This window comes from Falco peregrinus, chromosome 21 (assembly GCF_023634155.1).
Source record: "Falco peregrinus isolate bFalPer1 chromosome 21, bFalPer1.pri, whole genome shotgun sequence".
In the NCBI taxonomy this organism is placed as follows: domain Eukaryota; kingdom Metazoa; phylum Chordata; class Aves; order Falconiformes; family Falconidae; genus Falco; species Falco peregrinus.
The window spans coordinates 2,292,238-2,318,118 of NC_073742.1; the positions used below are offsets into that span (position 1 = coordinate 2,292,238).

The 25,881-nt window shown below is 42.7% G+C and overlaps 2 protein-coding genes across 24 annotated transcripts; both read right to left on the minus strand.

Moving 5' to 3' along the window:
* Positions 1 to 568: 568 nt before the first annotated feature.
* On the minus strand, positions 569 to 6,104 carry LOC106112284 (E3 ubiquitin-protein ligase TRIM7-like). Its single transcript, XM_013296563.3, has 8 exons — positions 5,082 to 6,104; positions 3,942 to 4,403; positions 3,391 to 3,486; positions 3,075 to 3,305; positions 2,936 to 2,958; positions 2,416 to 2,531; positions 2,184 to 2,243; positions 569 to 1,874 (listed from the first exon to the last, which is right to left on the minus strand). The coding sequence occupies exons 2-8, from the start codon at positions 4,356 to 4,358 to the stop codon at positions 1,360 to 1,362; spliced, it is 1,458 nt and encodes a 485-aa protein (XP_013152017.1). The 5' UTR covers positions 4,359 to 4,403; positions 5,082 to 6,104; the 3' UTR covers positions 569 to 1,359.
* A 130-nt stretch (positions 6,105 to 6,234) lies between these two features.
* LOC106112285 (tripartite motif-containing protein 10) lies at positions 6,235 to 25,860 on the minus strand. Of its 23 annotated transcripts, none has more exons than XM_055792509.1 (45): positions 25,779 to 25,860; positions 21,924 to 23,907; positions 21,590 to 21,610; positions 21,306 to 21,326; positions 21,193 to 21,213; positions 21,060 to 21,080; positions 20,684 to 20,710; positions 20,000 to 20,020; positions 19,349 to 19,369; positions 19,064 to 19,084; positions 18,805 to 18,825; positions 18,481 to 18,501; positions 18,151 to 18,171; positions 17,938 to 17,958; positions 17,761 to 17,781; positions 17,307 to 17,327; positions 16,911 to 16,931; positions 16,785 to 16,805; positions 16,473 to 16,493; positions 16,117 to 16,137; positions 15,962 to 15,982; positions 15,843 to 15,863; positions 15,712 to 15,732; positions 15,366 to 15,386; positions 14,893 to 14,913; positions 14,257 to 14,277; positions 13,991 to 14,011; positions 13,430 to 13,450; positions 13,152 to 13,172; positions 12,843 to 12,866; positions 12,483 to 12,503; positions 12,118 to 12,138; positions 11,994 to 12,014; positions 11,342 to 11,362; positions 11,047 to 11,067; positions 10,737 to 10,757; positions 10,299 to 10,319; positions 10,003 to 10,023; positions 9,859 to 9,879; positions 9,699 to 9,719; positions 9,567 to 9,587; positions 9,093 to 9,113; positions 8,508 to 8,528; positions 8,388 to 8,408; positions 6,235 to 8,155 (listed from the first exon to the last, which is right to left on the minus strand). In XM_055792509.1, exons 2-45 carry the CDS (start codon positions 21,934 to 21,936, stop codon positions 7,644 to 7,646), a joined length of 1,416 nt encoding a protein of 471 aa, XP_055648484.1. In that variant the 5' UTR covers positions 21,937 to 23,907; positions 25,779 to 25,860; the 3' UTR covers positions 6,235 to 7,643. The 23 variants fall into 23 exon arrangements, with proteins under 23 accessions (XP_055648484.1, XP_055648485.1, XP_055648483.1 ...); XM_055792510.1 differs by having other exon boundaries at positions 21,924 to 21,981; positions 25,779 to 25,858; XM_055792508.1 differs by lacking the exon at positions 25,779 to 25,860 and adding an exon at positions 24,621 to 25,647.
* Positions 25,861 to 25,881: the final 21 nt, after the last annotated feature.

Consider the following 25,881-nt stretch of genomic DNA (forward strand, 5'->3'; position numbering starts at 1 on the left):
CATCCCACACATGACTTCCAGCATTTAACTAGGCAGGATCTGATGCTGAATGACCTTCCACACCTGCAGCCAGTCCGTCCCCTGGGTGGGGGCTTGTCTGGGTGCTTCAGGGTGGTCTGTAACAGAATGTGGCAGCCTGTCGGTCCTGGGGGACAAAGCAAGAAAAGGAGAGAAAGGAGGAAGGAGAGAAGAAAGAAGGAGGAAGAAAGGAAAGGAGGAAGAAAAGAGGAAGAAAGGAAAGGAGGAAAACAGGAGGGAGGAAGGAGGAAGAAAGGAAGGAGGAAGGAAAGAGGAAGGAAGGAATGAGGATGTCCGTGTGGGTGACCCCGTACAACTCAGAGGTTCGTTACGGTTCCTGGAGGTCGGAGAGGAGCTGGCGGCGTCCCTGGCCGCCGTGCCACAGCCAGGGGCTTTGGGGAGGGAGGGGGACACCCCCCCCACACTCCCTGTCACCCGCGGGGTGGGGGGTGGGGCTGTCTCCAGCGCCCCGGCCTCCGGCAGGAGGCGCCGTTCCCGACAGAAGGGGCGCGGGACGGGGCGCACCGGGGGCGCCCCCCCCAGTAGAAGGGGGGCGGGGGGCGGGGGGCTGGAGCTATAGCAAGGTCTGAGTACCAGTGGGGGCCGCAGCCAGACCTGAGGAGGGGGACCAGGGCAACCCTATCTCTCCCGCGAGGGCTGTCGGGGAGCCGGTACCCAGCCCCGGGGGGTGGGGCATGATGTCCCGTACCCAGCCCAGAGCATCCTCCGCCTCTTACCCGGGTTTCGTTTTCCGCTCGCTTTGCGCAGCCCCAGCTCCTTCTTGCGCGTCCCCCACCCCTTCCCGCGTCCCTCTGGGCTCGGCCACTCCCGGCCCCAGCAGCATCCCAGCAGCCGGTTAGGAAGGGGATTATAGAAATAAAATTAAAAAATAAAAATAAAATCGGTGTTGGTCAGAAAGGAACTGTGTGGTCTAGAGGGATGCTCAGGGAGCAGGGGCATCCCAGGGGACGCATGGTGCTGGCAAAGTTTAGGGCTCTCCAGAATGAAGGCAGAGGTGTGCCCGAGTTCTGAGCGCCCCCAGGCTCCTGCTCCCACCCTGCTGCAAACCCCCTGTTACAGGCAGCAAGGAGTCAGGACGAAAAAGGCCCCAGGAACCACAGTGGCCAGACCCCACATTTGCTTACAAACCATTATTGAACCCTTCCCACAGCCCCAGGAGCTGCTGGACAACATTAAAAAAGGAAAGAAAATTGCTTTTTTTTTTTTTTTTTTTTTTTAGTGCATTCTGGTGGAAGAGATTCTTTTGCAACATCATAGAAAAGGAAAAAGGTGCACAATGAGCAGAAGAACAGCTGGACTGGGGGTGAGGGCAGGGAAAGCTCATGGGCAGAGACGGAGATGGGAGCCTCTCCCCACCCAGAAGAAAGGGAAGATGCTCTCCCCACCAAATGAGACTTGTTGAAAGGTAAAGATGGGGGGCTCATGCTTGGCGAGGTAAAATGCCACTTTCCCCTCTCCACAGTCCAGAGTCACCCACACCCTCCCAGTTTTCCCAGTGGCAGGGAAAGTGGTGATGGGGGAAGTGAAGACGCGGTACTGACTCCCACAGCGCCCCATTACCCAGATTCCCTTCTCTGGTTGAAACTCAAGCCAACCCTTCCTGGACACAGAACGTTGGGCCACCCCCAGTGCCCAGGTCCTGCCTCCGGCCACCTCCACCTCCCAGCAGTGTCTCCCCATGGTGAAGCCTTGACAGCCCAGTACACAGGAGGAGATGTCAAATCGCTGCGGGGTGGTGGGCAGATCCTGCCCTGCATCTGTCCATCTCACCCCCCGCCGGTCCCGGGAGAGGACAAGCTGGGCGTTTGCAGTGTCAGGGTCCAGAGTCACAAACACTATCGGGGATGGAGAAGAAAGTGGTGTTGGAGGACATCACCCCCCAAAAAAAGCCCTGCTCTGGGCTGGGACAAGCCCCAGCATCACATGTCTGCCTGTGTCTTGAGCTTGGGAGCAGAGATGTCTCTACATCTTCCTGCTTGGGAAAGCCTTGCCTCATGCTGGAGAACTGGGCAGAGCTCCTTTGTACATTCAGGAACCCCAAAGCAAGCTCAGCTCATCATTTCCCAACCATTTTAAACACTATTTGGGTTAAAACTGACTTTGCTGGAGCCTTCCCTTGCAGCTGCTCCTCCAAAGAGCCTCACCTTTTCCATCTCCTCCTGGAGATGGTCCTTGCTCTTTCTCCAGTTCAGATGGCAAAATGTCTAGGAAGATAAAGAACAAAGGTTGGACATCATGCTCTCTGGCTGGTAATTCTGCTCACTCATGCCCCTGCCATGTTTTTCCTGGGAAGAAAGGAAAGACAGCAGCACGTAGAGCTGCCCCTTCCCATAATGGGGGCATAACCCCCATCAGCCCAGCCATGCTCCACCGTACCTTGAAATCTCCCCAGCGTCTCTCTGAGGACAGAGTTTTGTCGAGAAATAACATGGAGCGTCCTTTCCAGGTCCAAGAAGGTCTCAGTCATCCTCCGGGCACTGCCCATCTCCCACCTGGATGCAAACCTTTTCCCCTTAGATATGGGACTTGTAATGGCAGGAGATGCTGGGACCATTCCTCCAACCCCTGCCCCCCAGGCAATTTGGGGATGGTGGATGAGCTGGCTGTCCCCTCTGTCCCAGGCTCAGAGATGCCAACCCGCTCTGTACAGGAGGACACGTGGTCCCTGATGCCTTAATGGCCAAGAAGACCTGCAGTCTTAGGGTGCTTCTTCTTGTGGCATCCCCACACTGGGGTTCAAGGCACCTTCTTGTCTCCATACCTCTCCAAGCCTCACTTCAAGCCCTGCCTGAACAGCCAAAATTTCCATCTCTGTTGTAGAAACCATGGGGATGCTGCCTGTGAGCCCTCCTCCCCCCCTTTCCCCCCCGGCCCCCAACCCTTGAAGAACACGTACCTGTCCACAGTGCTTCGGGCATTCTGGAATAGAAAAAGAGAGAGAGAAATAGCCTCAGCCTCCTGTTCCAAAATTGGGGGAAGACTCCAGCCAAGGCGACATGGGACCCTCTTCCATCTTGCCTGGTAGAACACCTGACCTGCAGGAATCTGCTCACAGGTTGCTCAAGCTTCTTCTCCATCTCGCAGATCAGGACATCAAGGAGAGCAATCTCACCAGACATCTTGGTCTCCTCTTCCTCCTGCCTTCTCATCATCTCTCTGTCCAGCTCTCCCAACCGAGCCAGGAAGACAAGCTCTTGGTCCTTCAGAAACCGGCGCAGCTGCCGAAATTCAGACACAATCTTCTGCCTCTCGACCTCTGTCTGTGTCTGCAGAACATGGAAAGACAACAGCATGGACCACACTGGTCCAACACTTTTATATTTTTTCTGGGTGATGGCAACAGCTACTTACCAAATAGTCCTGGCATCGCCTCTCTCCACTTGTTTTCCATTCCAAAATCTCTTTCCTTTGTTTCTTGAGCTTCTCCAGGTCACTGCGTATTTGGTCCTGGAAGAAGAAAAATTATTTGGAAGGGTATTCAGGGGGGAGTGGGGAAGGGCTGAGGGATGATTAGAAATATTCCTCCCCCAATTTGGGGGAAAAAAAAAATGCAGCATGGGCATGAGGATGGAGCAAATGCAGGAGGACAGAGCAGCCAGCTTCATTCTCATATGAAATAAATTGGAAAATACCTGTTGACTGATTTGGGGCAAAGGGTTTAGTCTCAAAATTAATATTTTCATATTTTTAGCCAAAAGGAGTTACATGTTGTTTTTATTTAGCTCTCCCCAATTATTTCCATTTATTTATTTTCATGAACAAAGAAAACCCCAGCTAAGAGAACTTCAAAGCTGGCTTGAAGCCCATGATCCTGAGAAGCTCAAAGAAACCAGAGCAGCCCTTCAGGTGGTTAGAAAAAAAATTGAGAAAAGGACTAATGCAAGCTCAGTCATGGATCTGACCCTGTCCTCCTGGGTAGATTCCTCTACACAGGCTGTAGTGGGACCTCCATGAGCCCTTGGTCCATCACAGCTGGAGCCAGATGCTTTTGCATCACCCTTGAAGGTGACTGTCCTCTTGCTCCACACACAGAGTTGCTCCTTCTCCTCCCTGCCTCCTTCCAAACCCAAGAGCTTCAGCTTCTCCGCTAAATGCTCCAAATGCTGTTTCGGCTGGAAATTTCCTTTCCTGAGCCGGCTTCGGTGGCTGGCTGCCTGGGCATCTCCAAGCCTTCCTTGCTGCAGCTGGGATTGGGCTGTGCTTCCTCTGCAGCTGGTGGGGTCACAGCCCAGATGGCCACCATCCAGCCAATGCTGTAGGACAGTGTGGTGAGTGCTTTCTTTTCCCCCTTCCCTTGCTCTAGATGAACCAGAAGCCATGGCAACACGTTCTCCAGTCTCCCTGCTTCCTCTTCCCCTTGCTGCCTGCAGTGGAGTGAAGACATAAAAGGTCTCAGCATGGGTGGAGGAAGGAGGAGCAGTGGAGGAGACCTCTAATCTCTTTTAGATGTTAATTTTAGGAAGGGATGAGTTGCCGTCTAGCCAGCCTTGGACTTTAACACCCATCTCTTAGGCATCAAGGTTTGTCTTGCCTACGTTCAAGTCTACATTATGGGCACTGCCACCTCAGGTTGGCATCTCCACTCCTGGGATGGCCAAAGGAGACGGAGCCAACCTTCCCACCTGGTAGGAACTGACATTTTGTCCCCAAAGCTCAGGCTGTAACCTGCTCCCTTGCTGGTACATGACCTGACATCCCCCCACATCTGCTTCCCACCCTTCAAAGCATGGACCAAAGCTTAAGGGCCAACGCAGAAACCCTCCAATGTTGCAGATGTGTTCAGAAACTGTGCTGGAAGGCAGCTCTTGTCTCTTCTTGCTGCTTTCCTTTTATTTGGAACCAATTTTAATCAATTAACACAGGAGATGCAGAACCTAAAAACATTCCTGAAGCAGGCTCCACAACACGACTCCCCCTTGACAACTTGCATTTCAAGGACAGACCACAGCAACCCCAAATTTAATAGCCCTTCATCTTTACACTTGGAAAAACATCTCTGCAGTGCCAGGATGTCCCCCGACTGTCCCCAAAGAGGCACTTACCCATTAGGCAGCAGCACAGGGTCCCTGCAGGCTTTTTTTAAGAGTTGGGTAATTCAGTCCACAGGGCTCCTTCTCCAGCCACCCCGGGGCTGTTTGAACTTGAAGTTGGATCACATGGAAGACAGAGAGAAAATACCAGCCCTATTTAAGGAAACATGCAGAGGAATGTGCTGCCTGGTGTCTCCCTGCCAGGGACAGGCTCATTTACATCCTGCTGCAGATTAGTGTCCTGAACTGGGATTTTTCAATATAAGATAAAGCTTGGGTTGAAAATACTTTCTCGTTTTCAGCTATAGTATAGGATAAATTATTTTTTGGCTACTGGGCAAGATGGGGCATCTCCCACCATGCAACACAGGGCTCATGCCAGCACAGATACTTCCCAGGGGTTCATGACCTGCCTTGGCCATCACCAGGGCAAAAAATAAGCACAGTGGTCATCCAATTGCTTTAAATAAAGAGCTGGGCAGCTTTCTCATCTTCCGTCCAGCCTCTTTCATGGGTTAAAAGCAGCACAGGAACACCTTCCTGATCACTACTTTTAATTATAGCAAAAACAGCTTTATAAACTTGTGCTTCAAAGTCACTGGTGGTGATTTCCAACATGGAGGAAGGGCAGTTTCTTGTCTGTGGTGCTTCCCACCTTGATAGGTACTTAAAAAAGAGGATTAAAAAAAATTAATATATTATTATATATTTCCCCCTGCAATTTCTGTCTGCTGACAGAAGGAATGGTACTTTGAACTGCTACAGCAAACGTGCTTTCTTAGCTGGTATCATCTTGAGGCCCTCGAACATGAATAATCTGTCCCTTTCCTCCCTCTTCCCCCTGCTTGGGTCTTCTCCTGCCTACCCTGCACCAGTGCCACCACAAATACGGGTTACAAGGGCAGTAACAAAGGTTTCTGGTCCAATAAACTGCAGGAAGAAAACCTTAAAATCACAGGGCTGAGACCCTGAGATGCTCCAACCATTGCTCATGGGTGGGAGATGATAGCATCCCTCCCCAGTGGGATCACACACTGGGATCCACCTCAACTAACTCTCCTAAAAATGAGGGAAAGTGGGGCAAGATGCTGCAAGGAGAGATCTGAAAGGGCCAGGATGACCCCATGTTGAATGACCTGGCTGGAAAAAGAAATCAAATACTCTGTAAGAGTCTCAAGTGGTTTATTGTCAGCTGGAAACTACCAGCTGTCCATCCCATGGTGGGGCAAAAGACAAGATTTAAGGCTTTACAGGTGGCTAAGAGCAAGCAGGGATGAAAGAGGAATTCACCAATGCTATTAAAGCGCAGTGAGATGTCGTGAAAGGTGAAGACCATGGTGTCCATCCCCTCGAGCAGCTTCAGTGATGTCGTTAATCACCCACCTTCCAGCATGGCTGGCCCCATGCTGATCTCAAGCACTGGCGTGATCCCCTCCATTAATCTATTTAGAGCTCCCAGTACCCTCACTGGAAGCTTTATGGCAACATGATGCAGAGCTCCTTGCTGGTGTTAGCCTCTTCAAACCTTTAATCCATATGGTCTGGATGTTTGTCACCTCAATTTTCACCCAAGGGCATCATGCCAGCTTGGTCTTGAATCCAGGCTTATCTCTTCTCCCAAAGGCTGAGCAAAACTCATGGACTCTGGCTAACACATCTGGAAAAAGATCATCTGCCCAGGCCAGATTTGAGTCAAATTTAGTCCTGCCAAAGGACCTGGCTGCACGCAGCTCCAGTATAAAGGATTATGGCACCAATACTTTGACCAGCAGCACGGTGGCTGGAGTATCTTCACCTGTGGAGCTGTTGGTGCATTGACCAGGTGCTTGGGAGCTCTGTGGACAGTCATGGAGGGTTTGCCACATTCTTTCTCTGGCCAAGGGAAAAGGGCCTGAATTTGTATGCAGGTTGGGCAAAGGGGAGTTTTTTAATCTCTTCCAAGTGTAGAGTCCTCCAACAGTTGGTGATGAGAGATAGGCACACAGAAAGCATGATTTGCCTGTCCTATTTTGATGTCTATGTCTGGATGAGTTGCCCATGAAAAATGTTTCTTTCCATCTGCCTGCTATCCAAGTGGTGCAAATGATTGAAATCTACACATCAACCACCATCTGATGAGAAGAAAACGCTGGTGGGAGCCTGCGCTCCCACTCAGGTGATGCAGGCAGCATGAACAGTGACATACGCTGGTGCCCACCTCTTTCCATCAGATGAAGGAGGAACCTAGGTCTCTCTGCAGGTCATTTGATGTTCTTCTACACTGGAACTGCAACCATGAGACAACCGAGCCAAGGGCTGAGGCTGGGCAGACCTTCTGCCACCTAATGTTAAGGACACTCAGGATGGGCTGTCTTTCCTTTGCACGATGATGGCTAAGGCACTCGATTGGGAATGGGGGCGAACGAGATGCTGCTCTTCCCGAGAGTGTTTCTATTCTGGTCTCTACCCTGCTGCAGTTTACCACCTAGCTGTTGGTGTCTGGATGGAGTAATGTGCTTCCACCGCTCCTCCTGCCCCTCAAGCCACCTGCTCACCACCAGTGCTGAGCTCTCTGTGCAAGGAGGCATGCAAGGGTCATCGGACCAGAGACAGTGAGCCCAGCTCCACCCAGAACCACGGCCGGATCCGCTCCCCAGCAAAGGAAGCCGAAGGAAAGGTGAAGATTGGTATTTTGTTCTCCACATCAAAAAATGCCACCTCTCCCCATTCGTAGTCAAGAGAGATCCGGATCTTTCTGGGGACCCGTGGCAGGTTAAGGAGGGTTGGAGGAGAAGTGAGGGCACGGTTCTTAAATCCCCATTGCTGCACTGCCCAGATCCCTTCCTCGGGATTAAAGTTGATGGGTCCCTTCCTCCGCAGAGACTCTTTGCTAACCCCAACCGCGCAGTACTGTCCCTCAGCTAGATCCACCACCCAGTAGTGTCTTCCAGAGGTGAAGGCTTCGCAACCCAGCACACAAGGATCGGCGTCAAACCGCTCAGGGCTGTCGGGAGACTCCTGCAGCATGTATTCCCATCTCACGCTCTTCTGGTCCTTGGAGAGGATGAGGCGGGGGTGTGCTGTCTCTGGGTCCAGTGTCACACTTGCTGTGGAAGAAGAAAAAGAGGGTGAGAATGAGAATTAAATTTATTTAACACTCCTTTTGCCTGGGGACTGATACTCTTGGAAATCTAATAAGGGTGTTTTGTCATTCTGTAGTTCAAGGCTCAATAACTTGGTATGGAGCTTTCACTACGCATAGACACGACACAATTCAGCAAACCAGCATACAAAATTACTTACCAATTTTTTTCCTTCATCTTTCTCTAAATTACTTACCCATTTTTTCTTCCTCTTTCCCTAAAAATGCACAATAATAATAAAAAAATATTAGCAATGACGTAAACTTAAATCCAAAAGCCAAAGGGGTATTTGTAGAAGGGAGAAAAATGCACTTACTGTGCTCTTTGATGCATTTTCCTTAAAAAAAAATAATTAAAAATTTAAAAGCCATTTTAATGAGGGGTTTTTTTATTCCAAAGATGCCTCCAGTTCATGCTAACTTTTTAATTTCCTTTCTTCCCCCAAAAAAGTGTTTTGGTTTTTTTCTAGCATGAAATTCAACTGTTGCAAAATAAGACCTCCTTGAGACTTGTGTCTGTAACTTGACCAGATAAAATGTTAACCTAATAAACAAATGATGCGATAAATAACTTAAATAATTCAGATTAAACCTCAGGAAAAAAACACAGATGCTTAAAACTAACAGGGAGGTCACCACACAGAAAAAAAAGCTCTAACAGGTCATACAGGAATTTCTGCTCCAATTAGAGGGCATCGCTTGTATACTTTGCATGGGGAGGAAGGTGCATGGGTGCTCTGGGAAATCATGACCAATATTTTCACCTTTTGCGGGTGATCTCTGTGATGCTGAAGCCCATGGGGGTTAAAGAGACAAAAATCTCACAGCCCACCTATTCCAAAAGACCCCTAAAAGCTCATAGGTGCTTTACTGCTCCAGAAGGTGAGGAGAAGAACACTCACGCATTTTTGCTTTGTATTCCTCTGAAAAGAGAAATGATAGAAATGGTTAGTGCACATTTCTCTTCCTTTTTGTGTTACAGCTTGCTAAGACTTTCTTGGCTCCCAAAGCAAAAAATATGTATTTCTGTGCCTAGTGATTATTATTGTTAGCACTGATTATTATTATGATATTAAATACTTATTAAAAATATTTTGAAATACGTAGATATACACATATATAATATATTAAAATATAAAACAGATATATACAATTGCTATATATAACATACAATACATATAATTTACTATATATTTGTGTGCATGTATATATAAAAAATTATAATGCATGTATCTTTTATACTTCATCCTCTTTAGACCAAGTTTCCATAAAACTCCCAAAGTAGCTCAGAAAAAGGCTTAATAAATACATACGTATATCTAGGAGACAAACATAAGACTTTTATATCTTTCTTTCTTGCAATTAAAGTGACTTACCAAGCTCTGCAGTGAGTTCATCTGAAAAGAGAAAAAAAAGAAAGGATTTCCATCCCAGTTCACACCAAGGTGGATCTTACTGATATTACAAACAGACAAAGTTCATGTCTCGGGAAGAAGTTTGATACTCACCAATTTTTCTATTGCGTTTTTCTAGATAAAGGAAAAGAAGAAAAAAAGAATATCAAAGTTGTTATAATCTATTTTTTCCTTTCATATAAAAAATAAAACCAAAATACAGACCATAAACTTTGTATATTTGTTTTGCTGGAAGTAAAGAAAAAACACTTACCAATTTCTGCAGACAGTTCATCTTAAAAGGAAAAAAAAAAAAACCACAACCAAAACCAACTGATTTTCATTATAATAATTAAAACAAAAGTTGTGATTCCATGTACCAAGTTCCATGGGATTCAGGAAGGAGGTGGACACATACCAATTTTGGTATCACGTTCTCCTAAGAAAGGAAAAATAGAAAGGAAAGTGGAAAAAAAAAGTTATTCCTAAGTACTCCCCCTTCTCTGTGTGCGTTCATCATCTAGAGATAAATCTGATATTTTTCCATTCCATATAGAGAATTATAATTGTAATATCCATTTTGCCTCAGATTTTGTATAGATTAACTCATCCCCTATTTGACTTTCCGAATCTTACAGCAAAGATCACAACCAAACCTCAAACTAAATAGAAACAAGATATTCACACACATTTTATTTTTTTAAAAGGACTTACCCAGCTCTGTATTGAGTTCATCTAGAAAGAGTGAAAGGAAAACTGGGTTTAATTATGAGTATTTTTTTACCCTTATAGAGACACACTTAAGGGTTCATTGGGGGTTTCTACATTTCTTTTCAAGAACACATGTGTAGATTTTTAATTTTAATTGCTCTCAGTGGAGTTAAGCATCACTGATTTGAAGAGAGACCTTGGCAACAGAAAACCAAACCAAAACAGCTCCTTATTATCCAAAATGTAATACAGAAGGGCATCTGGGCTGCCCAGGGAGAACAGAGAGAAGCAAACAAGTAGCATCCAAGGACGTGAAGTTTTGGAACAGGCTTTTTATCTCATCTTAAATAAGATGACCTCTATTTCTGAGAAATATTTGCACCTCTACATGCTTTCCCATCCTATGAAAGTCAGAAGGCTCAGAGAGAAAAAAATGCTTACCAATCTGTGCAGTCCGTTCCGCTGAAAAAGGAAAAAAAAAAAAAAAAGAAGGAAAAATATCTTTAAATTTCAATATCCCAGAAGTGTCCTCCATAGGCTTTTGTCACTTTGCATCACCTACAGATTGCAACTTGACAATTTCCCAGTAAGCTTTACTGTTGGTTATTACTATTTTTTTTTTTTCACTTTGCCCATGATTTTTTCCCCACTAAACTGAGATAAAGAAGAAAAGACAAAACTTAAAAAGTATGTAGAAGAGTAAGAAGGGGGGCGGAAATAAATGAGGGGGGAAAGGAAAGAAATTACTTACCAAGCTCTTCAGTGATTTCCTCTTAAAGGAAGGAAATAAATGAAAAAATTAGGATTTCTTTGCTCGACTGGTACCTCAGGAGGGCTGAAAAAATACGAGATCTCAACAGAAATCTCATGAACTCTCCCAGTATTCAAAGAACTGTAGGGAAATTTGGTATTTATGGGTGGAAAAGCCACTCCCTGAGCTCTTCTGGGGACTGGGATAACACAGCCACCACTCCTCCACTCTGAGAAGAGCACCAGAGCACCCAAAATATGCCCAAAAGGACCTGGAAAATGAGAACAAAACTCACCTATTTTTCTGTCACGTTCCCCTAAAAAAAGGAAGGAAAAACCAAGATTAAAATAATTTAAAAGTATCTGCTGATATTGTATCAGAGATAGGACTTCTCCCAAATGGATTTTTTTGTTAGTTGTTTATTATATGAAATTACATTGCCTGTGGGCACTCATTACCCTCTATCCAAGCCTCTATTTTCTTGTTGTGTTAAAGTTAGTATCTGGGCAACAATAAAACTTCAGAAAGCTTTAGAAAAGCTTTTGTTAAAGGTTAAAAAGCAAAAAAAAAAACCAACCAAAAACCCCACGTATCAAGTCCTTCAGCGACTTCATCTTAAGAGAGAGAAAAACATAGATTTCCATCAGGATCTGTTTATTCCCCACATATTTTCTCCATCTCTACTATTATCCATCTCCTTCATTATTAGAAGACCCAAATTTCCTCCACTTCTGCAGTTAAAACATGGAGAAATGCAAAAAACTGCTTCTGATGATGAAGTAAAATCAGTTTCTTTTTTAAATTTTCAGTAGCTAATTTTGCTGACGTTTGCCTCATTTATTTGTTGTGACAACAGACTACAAAGCTTCTGACCAAACTCAACAAAATTCAACAGAAAAATTGAAATGTTGGGTATTTGGTGTTGGCAAAGGAAGGAAGTGACTTACCAAGTTCTTTGTTGAGTTCATCTTAAAAGAGAAAAATAAAAAATTGTCACAGTGGCACACTGAAGGGGGATTTCTTCAAATCAAAAGGTTTTTCTGCCTTGGCAGGAAGGAAAACAATGCTTACCCCTTTCCAGAGCACTCTCCCCTGCGGGGAGGGGGGTGGGGCAGAGCAGGGGAGTTAGGGAAGAGAGAAAGAAAGGGAAAAGGAAAAGAAAGGAGGAAAAAAAAGGCAGAAAAGGGGGGGCGAAGAGAAGAAAAAAATTCAGAACTTTTACTAGCCTCTATCCTTTAAGCTGCATCCTTCTGACAAATATTATTTCCATTTATTACTAAGTTGCAAACTCATTTCGAATTAAACACACCCCATTTATTTTTTTATAAAGAGAAAATAGTCCAGCCACACCAACCTAACATGCATGTAACAAGATTTATAACCCAAAACCTGATCCATCCCTTTTTTATCAAATTAAAAGGAAAACAAAGGTTTACCAAGCTCCTCAGAAGATTCATCTGCAAAAGGAATGAGACGAATGAATTTGGCATCACCAGCCCTGGACACGCACCTTCCTTCGAGCCTTTTATGTCCTAACACTTAGTAGGCATTTAAAAAAACCACAATAATCATGACTCCTACAGTTTTTGCTTCAGTCCCATAACTACATTAGATTTTAGTCTCGAAACTTATATATGCATGTGTGTGTATATACATAAATACACACATACTTTTAAAATATATATAACATACATACATAATAAATATTATAAATATTAATAAATTTTAAAATACATAATTACAAACTCCCTTGAACTTTCTAAATTTTTTGAGAAGGGAAGGAAAACATCACTTACCAGCTTCCTGGTCATTGAATTCCTCTAAGAAAAAGAAAAAAGAAAAAGAAAAAGGTGGAACACCTATTGTACCCCAGATTTTTTTGTATTTGGATACAAGCTCATTTCTATTCCATTGCTATTTTTTTTTTCTGTGCCTTACTGTTATCTGTTATTATTTTAGAAGTCACCTGCACTAGTCCTTTTTCCGTCTGCTTCTACAGTTATCTCAAAAACTATATACAACCAGTTAACCAGAATTCTGGGAAAAAACAAAAAAAACCACCAAAACCCCAGATCAGTTTTGCAAAAGGAATAAAAGTAGCTTACCAAGCCTTGTCGTCAATTTTCCTTAAAAAGGAGAAAATAAAATTTGTTTTAATCAGGGCTTTTCCTTCCCAAAGATATGAGAGAGACTTGATGGGTACTCAAGGTACTCAGATCCTCTAAGATGGGCAGATACTTTATGCTTAATTATTTTTTTTTAAACAATTTGATTAATTTACAGTATTTTGACTAAAATACTAAGCCAAAACCACAGCAGCAACATCATCCTGCTTATGACCCCCAAGAGATTACATTTCTCAGAAAATAAGAATGACACTTACTAATGACAGCATCCTGTTTTCCTAAAAATAAAACAAAAAAAGGAATAGAAGTGAATAACAAATATAGAAATAAAACACTTTTTCGCTTCAATATTAGATTTTCACTACATAGGAGCTCTGCAGAAGAAAGTCACCCAGTTTAGCAAAAAAAAGCCTAAACCAAACCAAAACAAAACCAAAGTACTGGTTCCACACATGCAACTACAAGTGTTTCTCTTTTTCTTTTAGCATCCAGGACATTTGTGGGGGGAGACTTGTGCGTATCACTCCATGGAAGGGCAAGAAAAAAAATTTCCGAGATAAGAGTCTTGCAAGTGAAAAACAAATAGAAACTCTTACAGTGATTCAGGACAGAGAATCAGATCTCCAGGACATTTTCCTCTAACACCCAATGTATTTCACGGAGTGTTTTCTCCAAATATATATATATATTTTTTTTTTTTAATTAGTAATTAAATTGAACATACTTCTTTGGTGAAAGTGAGCACCAGCACAACTTGTTTTAGGGGATCCTGCTTCCCTTGGAGGATTCACTTCTCCAAGGTGCACAAATAGACTTACGAACTTCCGAATCCCGGTCCTCTGCAAACAGAAAATAGAAATTATTTCACCATTTTTTCCTGTGGGATTTTGCTAAAGCACCTTTCTTAAAGCCCTGACTCCCACCATCTTGTATTTCCTAGCTGTTATTTTTTCCAAATTACATTTTAATAAATTATAGCTGCTTTTGAGCGTAGCAGTACGTCAAAAAAGGGGTGCAACCAAATAACCCAGGGCACCAGCTGTGCTGCCTACATGCTGGATTTATTGACAGGGAATCCACTCACCAAGCAGCTCAGTAAGGCGCCCTTTAAGCAGAAAAACATGTATTACTTCCAAGCAGAACTTTTTAACACCAGAATTATACATATTATACAATTTGTAATATAAAAGTATTATTGTGTATGTATATATATATAAAAAAAATATAAAAATATATTGTGAGAACCATACATTTATAACAGAAACACTATATTTATAGTATAGAAATAATAATATAAACAGCAATACAAATATATTCTATAAAATATAAATATGATTTTTATATAATATAGATTAAAAAGGTCTCGGACATAGTGGAGTTGTTCCTCAGCTGAGCCCGAAGGCAATCTGACAGCGGCAGAATTTGGGGTCCCACGTGTAGCCCCAACCCCATCCCATGACACGGTCATGGAAAAACCGTAATTTTTATTCCCCCCCCCCTTCCATTCACTTTTACTCTTCAGCAAGGAACTGAAACAGCTTGGACCATTAAAGCCCCAAATTCTTGCTTTCTTCACTCTTATATATGGGTTTCTAGGGGAATTTCTGCAGGGAGAATCCTTTTCTATTCTGTATGCAGGATTTTAAATCAACAGCTTGTTCAGCATTTGGGTTAAGCAAGAGACTCCCCATACTGTGGGGTATGGAAAAATGACACTTACTTATCTCTGCTTCATTTTCCCCTAAAAAGAAAAATAAAAAGGGAATAAATAACAGAATCACTGATTTTGTCTTCACATCATATCCCTATATTATCAGTGCAACATCTTTGGGTCTTTATTTTATTTCCATTACCACCTGCTGTTTAAAAGTGCCTCTAGCCTTGGTGAAATTAGTATTTGCAGCAGAAAAATAGGCTCAAGCAATCCCACAAATCCAAATATGATGCAATAAGCATCCAAATGTGTTTTTTTACAGGAGGAAAGAAAATGCCATATCTAGGAAAAAAAGCAAGTATTGATTGGCTCTTGGGTTTTTCTGCTCTGCAGATCTGATTGTTGCTTTCTGCAGTCAGTATTTTATATTTATTCCCTTCCTGCTGGGCAGTTACATCTTGTATTGCCTATGAGCTCATCCATAAAAATAGCAAACATCAAGCCTGGCTGCATGGCTTGCAAAGCAGGGGGATACTTACTGATTTTCACATCCCGTTCCTCTAAAAATGGTAAAGAAATAAAAATAAATTAGCATGTAGTTGCATTCTACAAGTGTTGAAGTCAAGCTCTGCCTAGGGTTCATTCTGGAGCTGTTATACTATCTATAATTGCTTGGAAGTTGTATTTTGTGAAATATATATTATATATTTAATGTATTGTGGAATCTATCATGGAATCTATCATATTACAATATATATTATATCTTAGCTTTCGCATACATGCTGCTAACCTTGAACAAAATAGTCATTATCCCCTTAAAAACTTCAGCTATTCAGAGATAACTGTAAAAAAAATCATTTTGAGCAAAACAGAGAAATTCCTTACCAAGTTCTGCTGCATGCATTCCTTAAAATAAAGAAAAACACAACAAAACAGGAATTTTGCGACATTTCTCAATGACAGAACAGATGACAAAATTCTTGGGTTAATTCTCAGGATTTAAAAAAGGCACTTACGAAGTTTTCTGTTGCAGTCCCCTGAAAATAAACAGAAATAAATGATTATTGCATCGCTCAGTTCCTGTCTGCATGTATCATTTCCACCTCAATCGAGATTAACATGAAAAATGACTTACCGATGTCTGCAGTAAGTTCACCTGAAAAAAAGAAGGGAGGGAAGTTAGCTTTTTAATTTTCCAGCAAAAAATGGAATGGATGGTGATTTCTGAGTCAGATTTCCTCCCCAGAAATTAATTCAGAGATTTTCAGGGCAGAGGAACAGAAAACCTACCTATTTTTGTGTGCCGCTCTCCTAAAAATGAGTGAAAAAAACCCACAAGTGTGTGTTATTTCTCATGGTTTCTGCCTTTCACATCTTTACCTGTCTGCATAGTTTGGAATACGAAGTAAGCCCATGTAGCCCATCTTATTCTTGTTTCTAATTATTTTGGGGTTTAAAACTTCTCTACTACCTTTAAGACACTGGTTTTCACCAGGGAAACAGGCAGAAACAACTTCTGAGTTTTGCTTCTATAATTGCATTTTAAAAATACAATCTAATGATTTATTTGCAATTTAATAGTTATCAAAAATTTAATAATTAAAAATAATTCATTAAAAAATGCAGAAGAAAGAAAATGGACTCACCAAGCTCTACTGTAAATAATCCTTAAAGCAGAAAATAACATTTGTTCCCGTTAGATTTCCCAAACACCGCAACACAAATCAAACCTTCACGTCTCCAACCCATCCCAGTTCTTCCTATGGCAGTTTTCCTGCCCATTATATTTTCCTTTTTCCCCTTGAACTTTGGCTTCAGGCTCCCCCAACCCTGGCAAACCAAGGGATCATTTCTTCCCACAACCCACATTTAGTTTAATTAAGAAATTCTTGCATGCCTTCAATGCTGAAATGCCAACCAAACCATCCTGAGGTGTATGAAGAGGAAATGCCACTTACTAATCGTTGTATCACATTTTGCTAAAAACAATAATAATAGAAAAAAATAGATATCAATCAGTTTTCAGTGCCTCTGGCTACCCTTTCCCCCTTCTTCCCTCTAATACAGGAAAGAAATTTACTTACCAAGTTCTGCAGTGAGCTTCCCTAAAAAGAGAGAAATATAAGTTTATTTTAAAAGAGATGTTTCTCTCTCCTCCCTGGACACAATGTAAATAATTCTCCAGTTTAAGCTTACACAGTGTTTTATAAAATAATATAATGTGTACTATAGTAGTATAACAAAATTCATATGTATTTTAGTAGTGAATGTAAGGAATTTTATTATATAATATAATAGGGGAAACCACCAATTTGGACAATACATATATTTAGGAGAGATATAAGGTGTTGAATTCAGAAATGCAGGAAAAAGGAGAAAATGGGTGCCCAGGATGAAAGACACTTTTGGAAACACACCAGCCCACTGAGGAAGATCCACTTTTAGACCAAGATTTTATGTGTCAGGAGAACACTACTTACGAAGCCTTGAGTCGCGGTCCCCTGAATGAAAAAAATAAAGAAAAAGAAGAAAAGTCAGCATTTGTTTTGTTGTTTGTTGGGTTTTTTGTCCTCTTCCCCAGGACAATAGGTCCTGAAGCCAAAACTCAAAAAGTTTCTGCTGCAAAACTGATTTTGCTCACTTTTCTAATTATACTTTATTTAAACAAACAAACAAACAAACAAAAATCTGCATGTTGAGTTCACATTTTTTAAGGAACAACAGAAACACACAGCCCAGGTTGGGGAGAAACTGGAGATGTCCAGCTGAGGTTGTCCCCAAGGAATGTGGTCTTACCCTGCCAGGAGCCCTGGTGAGCACCAGGAGGCTGGACCTAGGACCTCTAGAGGTTCCTCCAACGTAATTGCATAAAATCATGCAAAGATTTAATTACAACAAACTTCACAGAAGGTTCTGTACAAAAATCAGACTTACCAAGCAGTGCAGTGAGTCTACCTTTTAAAGTAAGGGGGGGGGGGGGGGGGGGGGGGGGGGGGGGGCGGGAAGAGAGGTATTAATTGAAGTGAAGCGACAAAAATTTACCCTAGAAAAGAGGTTTCTAAAGCCCCAAACCCATTGGTTTGGTTTTGAAAAGCAAGAAAAAGGACTTACGTGTTTCTGCTGCAAGCTTGGCTGCAAAGAGAAAAAATAATATTTGTGTTTATTTGGGTGGTTTTTCTCTGCAGGAAATGCACAAGCCCAGGCCGCAGCTTGGGGGAAAAACGTTTTATTTGCCACTTTTCAAGGACAGGGCATCAGAGAGGCTTCTCCTCCCCCAAAACAAGGAATTTTTACCCCAAAAGCACAATGAAGAATGACACTTACTAATTTTTCTATCACGTTCCTCTGGAAAGAAAAGGAGAGGAGAAAAAAAAAACAACCAGAAAAATGATTATTAAATTTCTCCTTCTTTCCTCTGCATGGCTCTACAGCATCCCTAGAGTGCTCAGATCAGAAATGTTGGGTTTTTCCCGCCCAATACTGCCTCTATACTGATGATTATACTTTGAAATTACACTTTGTTGTGAATGTTATTCGATCTAGAAAAAAACTCTAAGGTTTTCAGCAGGAAACTCCCTCTCTGCTCCCATTTTCAAAGACAAAACAGCAGGCACGTATGCTCCTCAGCACCCATCCAAAGAGGAATTTACTTACTGATTTTTGCATCGCATTCACCTAAAAAACATGAAATAATCAATAAATACAGAGAAATGCAAAGCAACTCCTCCTGCACCCGATCCCCTCCTGCAGCGCTTTGCCTTCACACCATAAAATGTAAACCTGATGGAAATTTTATTCCACCTTCCCCTATAATATTTTAAAAATAAGGTTTGTTAAGGAAGAAATCCCCCATAAGCCATCCATTCTTAAAAACTCACAAAACCTCAAAATGTTCTATTTTTAATTTATTTTTTTTTATAGCCAGCACTGTTGCATAATTACGGATAATTTCCATTTTAAGGAAATAAAACTTCTTACCAAGGTCTGATGTAAGCTTGCCTTAAATAAAAAGAAATAAATGAATATTAGCTTTAAATGAACCTTTATTTCTCCATGAACATCACCTAGCTGATAACGTGGTTTGAGCTTCAAATTCTGCAGCTTGGTGCAAACCCCAAACCTCCCACATATTCCAAAAACAATTTAATAACTGGATCTGAAACACACAAGCGCCCTCAGGGCGATCTGGCATTGTCCAAGGCTTTTACTTCTACCAGAAAAGGAAAATGACACTTACTAATTCTTCTGTCACGTTCCTCTAAAAGAAAAAAATAAAGAGAAAACATTTATGGTCAACAAGTGCTTGCCCGTTCTCCATCACGCTTGTGAACCTCACATCATTCTCTGCCTCCAAATTGTGTTTTTACTGGTGATTATAATTTGAAAATAAACTTTTTTCTTTAATTCATTGACTTTATTTCTAGCCCAGATTGGATGTATGTGCCTTTTGAGGGGGGAATAACCACCTCTTCCCCCTAAATCCCACAGTGAAATAAAGACAAAAAGGAAGGAAGCCACTTACCAAGCTCCCCAGTCAGATTGTCTGAAAGAAAACAAAAAAGGAAACAAGAGAAAAATAAATATTGGTTTTCACAAGGACCTCTTGGCACCAGGGATGTACCATACCTGATTTCACCCTCACTTGCTCAGAAAATAAAGCTATCCTGCATCCAACACTTGACACATTTCCCCCATTTGCAACACCTACCATGAAAGATGGGACAACTGGAACTGGAAAAGGCATTTTTGCAAAATTTAAGTATCTTGAGAGGGATTAAATCCTATATTCTGCAGATGCTGGATCTCAACAGCCCCAAATCCAGCACGGCTGTCTCTTATGTTGCAGGGCTGCACACCATCTATGCTCATACATGGCTTGGCTTAGAAATTCCCTTTATTCTCTTTATTATTATTCATTGTTATATTTATTTTCATTATTTAAAGTTATTTTTATTTATTCATTACTTATTCTCTTCCTAGCCAGAGCAACCTGCAAGCCCCCTGTTTTCTGTAAATCTCTTGTTTTAAAATATTAGTTCTTGTAAAAAATGAATACATCTCCTGCTTTTTTAAAAACAGGCAAGAGAAAGGGAAGAAACCCAAGGCAAATCAGCTAAAACATGACCCAAAGCTATACAGAAATACATTTGATGGGAGGTAAATCATGACTTACCAATTTCTGCTGTAAGTTCACCTTAAAAACAGAGAAATAAACCAGGATGCATGTTAAAGGACTGCTTGAATCTGTTCTCTGGCTGGCCTTCAGCTTGCCATTTACAGATTTGGCATTAACTAACAACACAGGGTCAAGGGGAGACCCTAGAGCAGAGCTGATGGGATTGCAGATATATGTGGCATCCTGGGTACTCACGCAGGGTTTGTTAAACAAGAAATTCCCTTATTGGAATCAATTTGCAAAAGATAAGAAAGCGATACTTACCTATTTCTGCATTTTATCCCCCCCAAAAAAGAAGAGAAAGAGAAGGGAAATGGCTTTAAGTTATTTTGCATCACTTCCATCTATTTATTTTGTTCTTACTCATCTCTGTCTGGGCATATTCTCTTTATAATGGGCACTGCCAATCAGTTTTATCTTTTAAGACCTTCCACAATGAAGCCAAAATGAAAAAATACAAACAAACTGCAACTTTCTATCAGCAGCCCTGCCCAAAGCACTTTGGGGAAGGAATATGACTCATGGAGCATCACAGGAAAAATTCCCAAATACAGAGAAAAGTATTTATTTAAAAACAAAAAGAGTATGTATTGTAAAAAAATATTTCATTCCAACAATGTGTGATTGAGGCTGATTTGAGGGGCACTATTATTTAGAATAATTTTTAAATTGTAGAAAGACACTTACCATTTTCTGTGTCACATTCCTCTAAAAATAAGAGAGAAATAAATACAGGTCAGTCATAAGAGCTCTCCACCTCTGACATGCTTCTACAAGCGACCAGGAGCCTGAAGAAGAGATTAGAGAATGCTGCTGGATTGCAGGGAGACAGCGTGTCTCCTCCAAAGTGGGATGCCTTGCGTAACAGGGATAGATTATACTGCGTGAGCGTTTTGGGCCCCTTCTTAAATTGTGTGCCTTGACTGTATCTGGGTATAAATTTCAGATCTGAAGAATCACATCTGCTTCAATAAGTCCATCCTCTATACAAAATAACTTTTTCCATCTTCAGTAGCAGCAAAAAACCACACCCGAACAAGCCTAAAACACCACTTACCAAGTTCTGTGTCGCTTTCTTCTAAATGGAACAGAAAAATAACAGACAGACATGTTGGTCACGGCTAATGCTACAGCTGCAGAAACACACACATTCAAACTCAGGCATGAGTAAGGAAGGTAAAATGACTTACCAAATTCTTCTGTTAACTTCCCTTAAAATAAATTAATATTAGTTCAAGCCTTAAGCACCAAAGTTTTACCATCAGGAGGAAGGGGAAGGAAAAAAGAAACAGATGACACTTACTGATTTTTGCATTCCATCCTTCTAAAAGAGAGACAGAGAGAGAATTTAGCCCCTAGTGGGTCCTTTGGTGGTATTTTTGGTTTGTACTATAGGAGGTGTATTAAAACATGATTATGTACTGACTTTTTTTTGATCATAACATTCAAAAAATTATACTGGTTATGAGTTTATCTAATGTGGTCTAGAATATATGATAATATTAATAAGCCTACACATCCAGCTAAGAAAGGCCATAGCAGATGCATATTAATGAAACTTGTTTTGACAGAAGGAAAATCACTTACCAAGATCTGCATTACTTCTCCCTTAAAAAGAAGAAAAGGGGAAAAAGAAGGGGTAAATTTTTTTCTGCACTGGTTACAACTGAAGTGGCTCTCTAGCCTAGCTGCATCCCTCTGAGACTAAACATTAATATTGCTTTCTTGAATGAGCACAACCCATTGACAGCCAGGAAGAGCATCGAACTAGAAATGCTGGCTTTGGGAAACAATCACAAACCAGCCCAAAAGCAAGCAGAGCATGGACTGAACACACTCAAGCACGGCAAAGCTGGGGTTTTGGGTGCCAAAGGAGCCAGGACTTGGCACATGCTTTGTTAATAAAGATGTTCTCACGTACCTGACTCCATCATCACGTTTGCTTCCTAACTGGAACCTCCTTCAAGAGCTTTGGCAACCTGATGGGACAAGAGGGAACAGTGTTGAAACATCATGTCCAGGGAAACCCAGGCCTTCACAGTGATGCAGCATGAAGGAAAAAGTGTTTTCTAAGGAAACCTGCTGATCCGGGAATATTTTTGCCCATGTGAGTAAACACAATAAGGGAGAAATGTGTGGAGTCACAGAGGCTATTTCTCATTTTCCCCCAGTCATTAGACTGCGTGACTTGAGACATTTTCTGGGCGAATGGTAGGAAAGAAGGATCTACTGTAGGTGCGATGAACCTCCCTTGGCATCTGTCACCCCAATGATCACAGAAGGGGTCCAGGGCAAATAGCTCAGTCTTAAAAACATCTAACTTTAGTTGTCTGAAGTAGCGTGAGCTTCATTTCCCCTCTCTGTCTCATATATTATTTGATAATGACGTTTATCACTGCTATAGGCAGCCCCATATGTGGAGAACTTGGCGTTACCATCTCTTTTGGCCAAAACCACAGAAACTGTTTTGAACTGAATTTTATACTAAGAGCTTCTCTCCTCTGTTGTGTTACTGCTCTGTTTCTTGTCACTGTAGATGTGGTGATTTCTAGTCCACGCTAATGTTTTGCACTGATTCTTATTAATTAAAAAACAAAAAAAGGATTAGATTGCCACAGGAGATGTCATAGGCTGAGTGAAGGGATGCAGATTTTGTGCCATTGTCTTGCTCATTATTGATACACCAAAGAGGGCAGACTGCATAATGTAATTTTTCTTCCCCAAAATCACTCATACTGGCCAGGGATATCATTATAATTTCATTTTCATGTTCATAATCCAATGTGCTGAATACAGTAAGCCTTCCTGGAGGAACTGAGCTGCAGCTGTGGAAAGGCAAAAAGGACCAGTCCAAAACCAGCGCGGGAAAAGGCATCGGATTGTATCGGAAAGGAAATTATCGAATGCTTCTCCTGTGCTATATTAACACCTTCCATAAACTGCAGGTGGTATTAGGAGCTAAGTTAGAAAAACACTGTTATAAGGACATAAATTTATGGAGAACTGGATAAACAGAGCAAGGAAAGTGGCACCAATCGTTTCTGTACAATATTTTCCTAAGAGGAAAAAAAGTTGAATACAATTCATTCTTTTAATCCTTTTCCTGTTTTTCAGTATTGTCAGATTCACATATAGGAGTAAAAAAAAAATCATTTCGTTCTAGGCTCCTTCCAGCTATCACAAACATATCATGTTTCTTCTGCTTTCTAAAGGCATCTCCCAGCCTTTCCTATCCAGGAATAGGATACCCACAAATTATGTTTTCCCCGCCTCTCTGGTGCTTGTGGAAAGAAAAAAAGGCTTACCGAGACCTGCAGTTGATTTTCTGTAATGCTGAAGTTGGCCTAACTGGGGCTGTTCTGCTCCCAGGGCACACGAGCTGCGATGGTTGCGTATGTGGGGGTTGTCCGTGCTAAAAATTTTGGCAGGTCCAAGCTCGTCCTGGGACTGTGGTGCCCTGGGAAGCAGGAACCCAGACGCGCTGGAGGCTTTGTGGGTCTGCACTGAGCTGGAAGAGCCGTCGCGGGTACGACAGCTGTGCTAGCAGCGGGGAGGGGACCTTTCCACTGCCTAATTTTAGCCAGTTTAAATGCCGAGATGGAAGCGGGGGGTGGTGAATCCCTATATAGTCAATGTAGGAACGGGATCCTTCAGGAGAGGAATAGAAACAGAGGTGTGACCTGGTCACACTTGGCCACCCTCCAGAGGTGCCAGCACCTCACATGGGTTCTTTAGAGGACGTGGTAGCTGGGTCTGCGAGCAATGACCTGTGGGTTCAGCATCTTGAGATAGTGTGTGAACAACACTGAGCATTTTGGATGCGCAGCGATCCTGAGGAGCTTCTGTTTGTGCAGAAATCTTCCCTCTCTGAAGGGAGACAGGGTTGATTTCTGGTTTGTATTGCCCTAAAATAAAAAGAGACTTGAAATAAGCTTGTACGTTTCTCCCTCCTTTCTGTCGCTCCTGCTCACCAGGACCAAGCAAGAGCAAGTCTTCTCCTGAGGCCAGGATTTCTCATCACTTTGGGTTATTTTAAAAAAGAAAACAAAAAGCCAGCTCATCAAATGCCTCTCCCCATACTCTCTCATTTGCTTCAAAGACACAGCTCCCCACAGCTACAAGAGACAGATTTGAATTTTTTTTTTTTTACAAAAGCTCTGCAATGATTTTTCCTTAAACCAGACAAATAAGCATTAAAACACAGACCACTCCCATAGATATATCCCTAGAAGACTCATTTTTGCCAGTTAACTGGCTTAAAGCAGCAGGAAGTTAGTGAAAGACATCTAAAATTGTTGATCTCTCCCCGAATTAGTCACCCGGCACTTCTTTTTAATAGTCAACAGAGAGAAAATAGTTTTAGATGGTGCTGTTCATGTGATCTCTCTCAGATCTGAGTCAGTTGCCTAAACTCTCAGGATGGTTAACGAAGAGAAATAAGATACTTCAATGGTATTACGACACAGACTGGGGCAGATGTCTAACTAGGAAGGAGCATTCTGGGCTTGGCTTCTGCCAAGTTGTATTTCCCACCAGAAATGCTGAGAAAATGCGCTAAACTAAAACAAAAACCCCACCCCGCTCAGAGGCTTGGAGAAGTAAAAGCCAGTTCTTGAACCTTAAGGACATAGTATCTTTGCCGGGAGCTCTGTCTGCCAAGACACGCAGGCTGGCAGCTTCTTTTCCAAAGCTTGAAAATGAAGGAGGTAAGAAGACATGAACAACACGTGAAATTCAGAGAGGTCTCCTTGATCTCCAAACCCCGTCAAAGGCCACAGGCTGATGGCAAAAGGCTTGCAATGATGCTAAGAAGGGAAATGTAGGAGAGCTCCCCCCTGGAATAACGGGGCATCGCCGCATCGGCCACCCTGGTTTCGAGCTGTGAAAAGTGCAGGCAATGCTGAGGATGGGAGAGGATGAGGGTTAAGGTTAAAGCTGAAGATAAGAGACCACGACCTGACACCAAACTCCAGTGACTAAATCCTCTGGATTTGCAAGAGGAAAAAAAACCCACAAATACAGCCACAGGGTAAAGAAACAGACAGTGCTTGTCTCAGGAAACCTGAGCAAGGGAAAAGGGGATCATGGTGAAGGAGATGCCATTCTTTCTTGGCATCAGAGGTCTGGTATTTGGAGAAGACAAAATAACCAGTGTGCTCCCGAGGGTTCTGCCAAAAGAGAAACCTTGCAACACGACAACGGTACATCCAGGAAGGTCAGCAGCACCTCCAAGACATTTTGAAGTTGTTCACCAGCTGCACCTTGGCAAAGGCTCCTAAACTGCTCACTGGCGTTGATAAGCAAATCCTCCAAAGGCAATCCATGCGATGTGCCAGGAGGCATTTCTTTGGCATGAAGAGCTGAAGCGCCTGCAGCTTTAGCATTTCAGGCCTCTGAACGACACCAGTTAGGAATGTCTGGGCTGAAACTTAAGATGCCAGGCTGAGGGGGCCATGAGAACCAGTGGTGGAGGGCTTTTTATCACCGGTGTTACCTAGCCAAAGTATTCCCCCCAGGGTGTTTGTACTTGTAGAGTTGTATTTTATAGGCAATTTTCTCGCATGCCTGGATTTTAAAGCACGTAGGAACATAAAATCACTTTATTTCCTTAATTCTCTGCCGCAGTGCCAGTCCCCCAAGGCCTGCCCCGTCCCCCACAGCCCCCCTACCCCACTACCAGTCCCCCAAGGCCTTCCCTGTCCCCCACAACTCCCCTACCCCATTGCCAGCACCCCCCCCGATCCTCCCTATGCCCCCCCCCGTTACCAGCACTCACCGCTACCCCTCTTTCCGTACAGCTCCCTGGGCGCCGCCATGTTGCCCAGCATCCCTGGGCGCCGCCATGCTGCCGTACCCCTCCAACGCTATTTCCGCTTCCG

What these genes read in the sequence shown, in the direction of transcription:
- LOC106112284 (XM_013296563.3), bottom strand. Translation starts at nt 4,358, where the DNA reads ATGGCTTCTGGTTCATCTAGAGCAAGGGAAGGGGGAAAAGAAAGCACT. An exon ending in AATCTACCCAGGAGGACAGG is followed by an intron (nt 3,487 to 3,941) that starts GTCAGATCCATG and finishes TTCTTCTTCCAG; the next exon opens with GACCAAATACGCAGTGACCT. An exon ending in TCCAGGAGGAGATGGAAAAG is followed by an intron (nt 1,875 to 2,183) that starts GTGAGGCTCTTT and finishes CATCCCCGATAG; the next exon opens with TGTTTGTGACTCTGGACCCT.
- LOC106112285 (XM_055792509.1), bottom strand. An exon ending in TGACACAGAAAATGGTAAGT is followed by an intron (nt 20,021 to 20,683) that starts GTCTTTCTACAA and finishes TCTGTTTTTAAG; the next exon opens with GTGAACTTACAGCAGAAATT. An exon ending in GGAACGGACTGCACAGATTG is followed by an intron (nt 10,320 to 10,736) that starts GTAAGCATTTTT and finishes CACTCTTTCTAG; the next exon opens with ATGAACTCAATACAGAGCTG.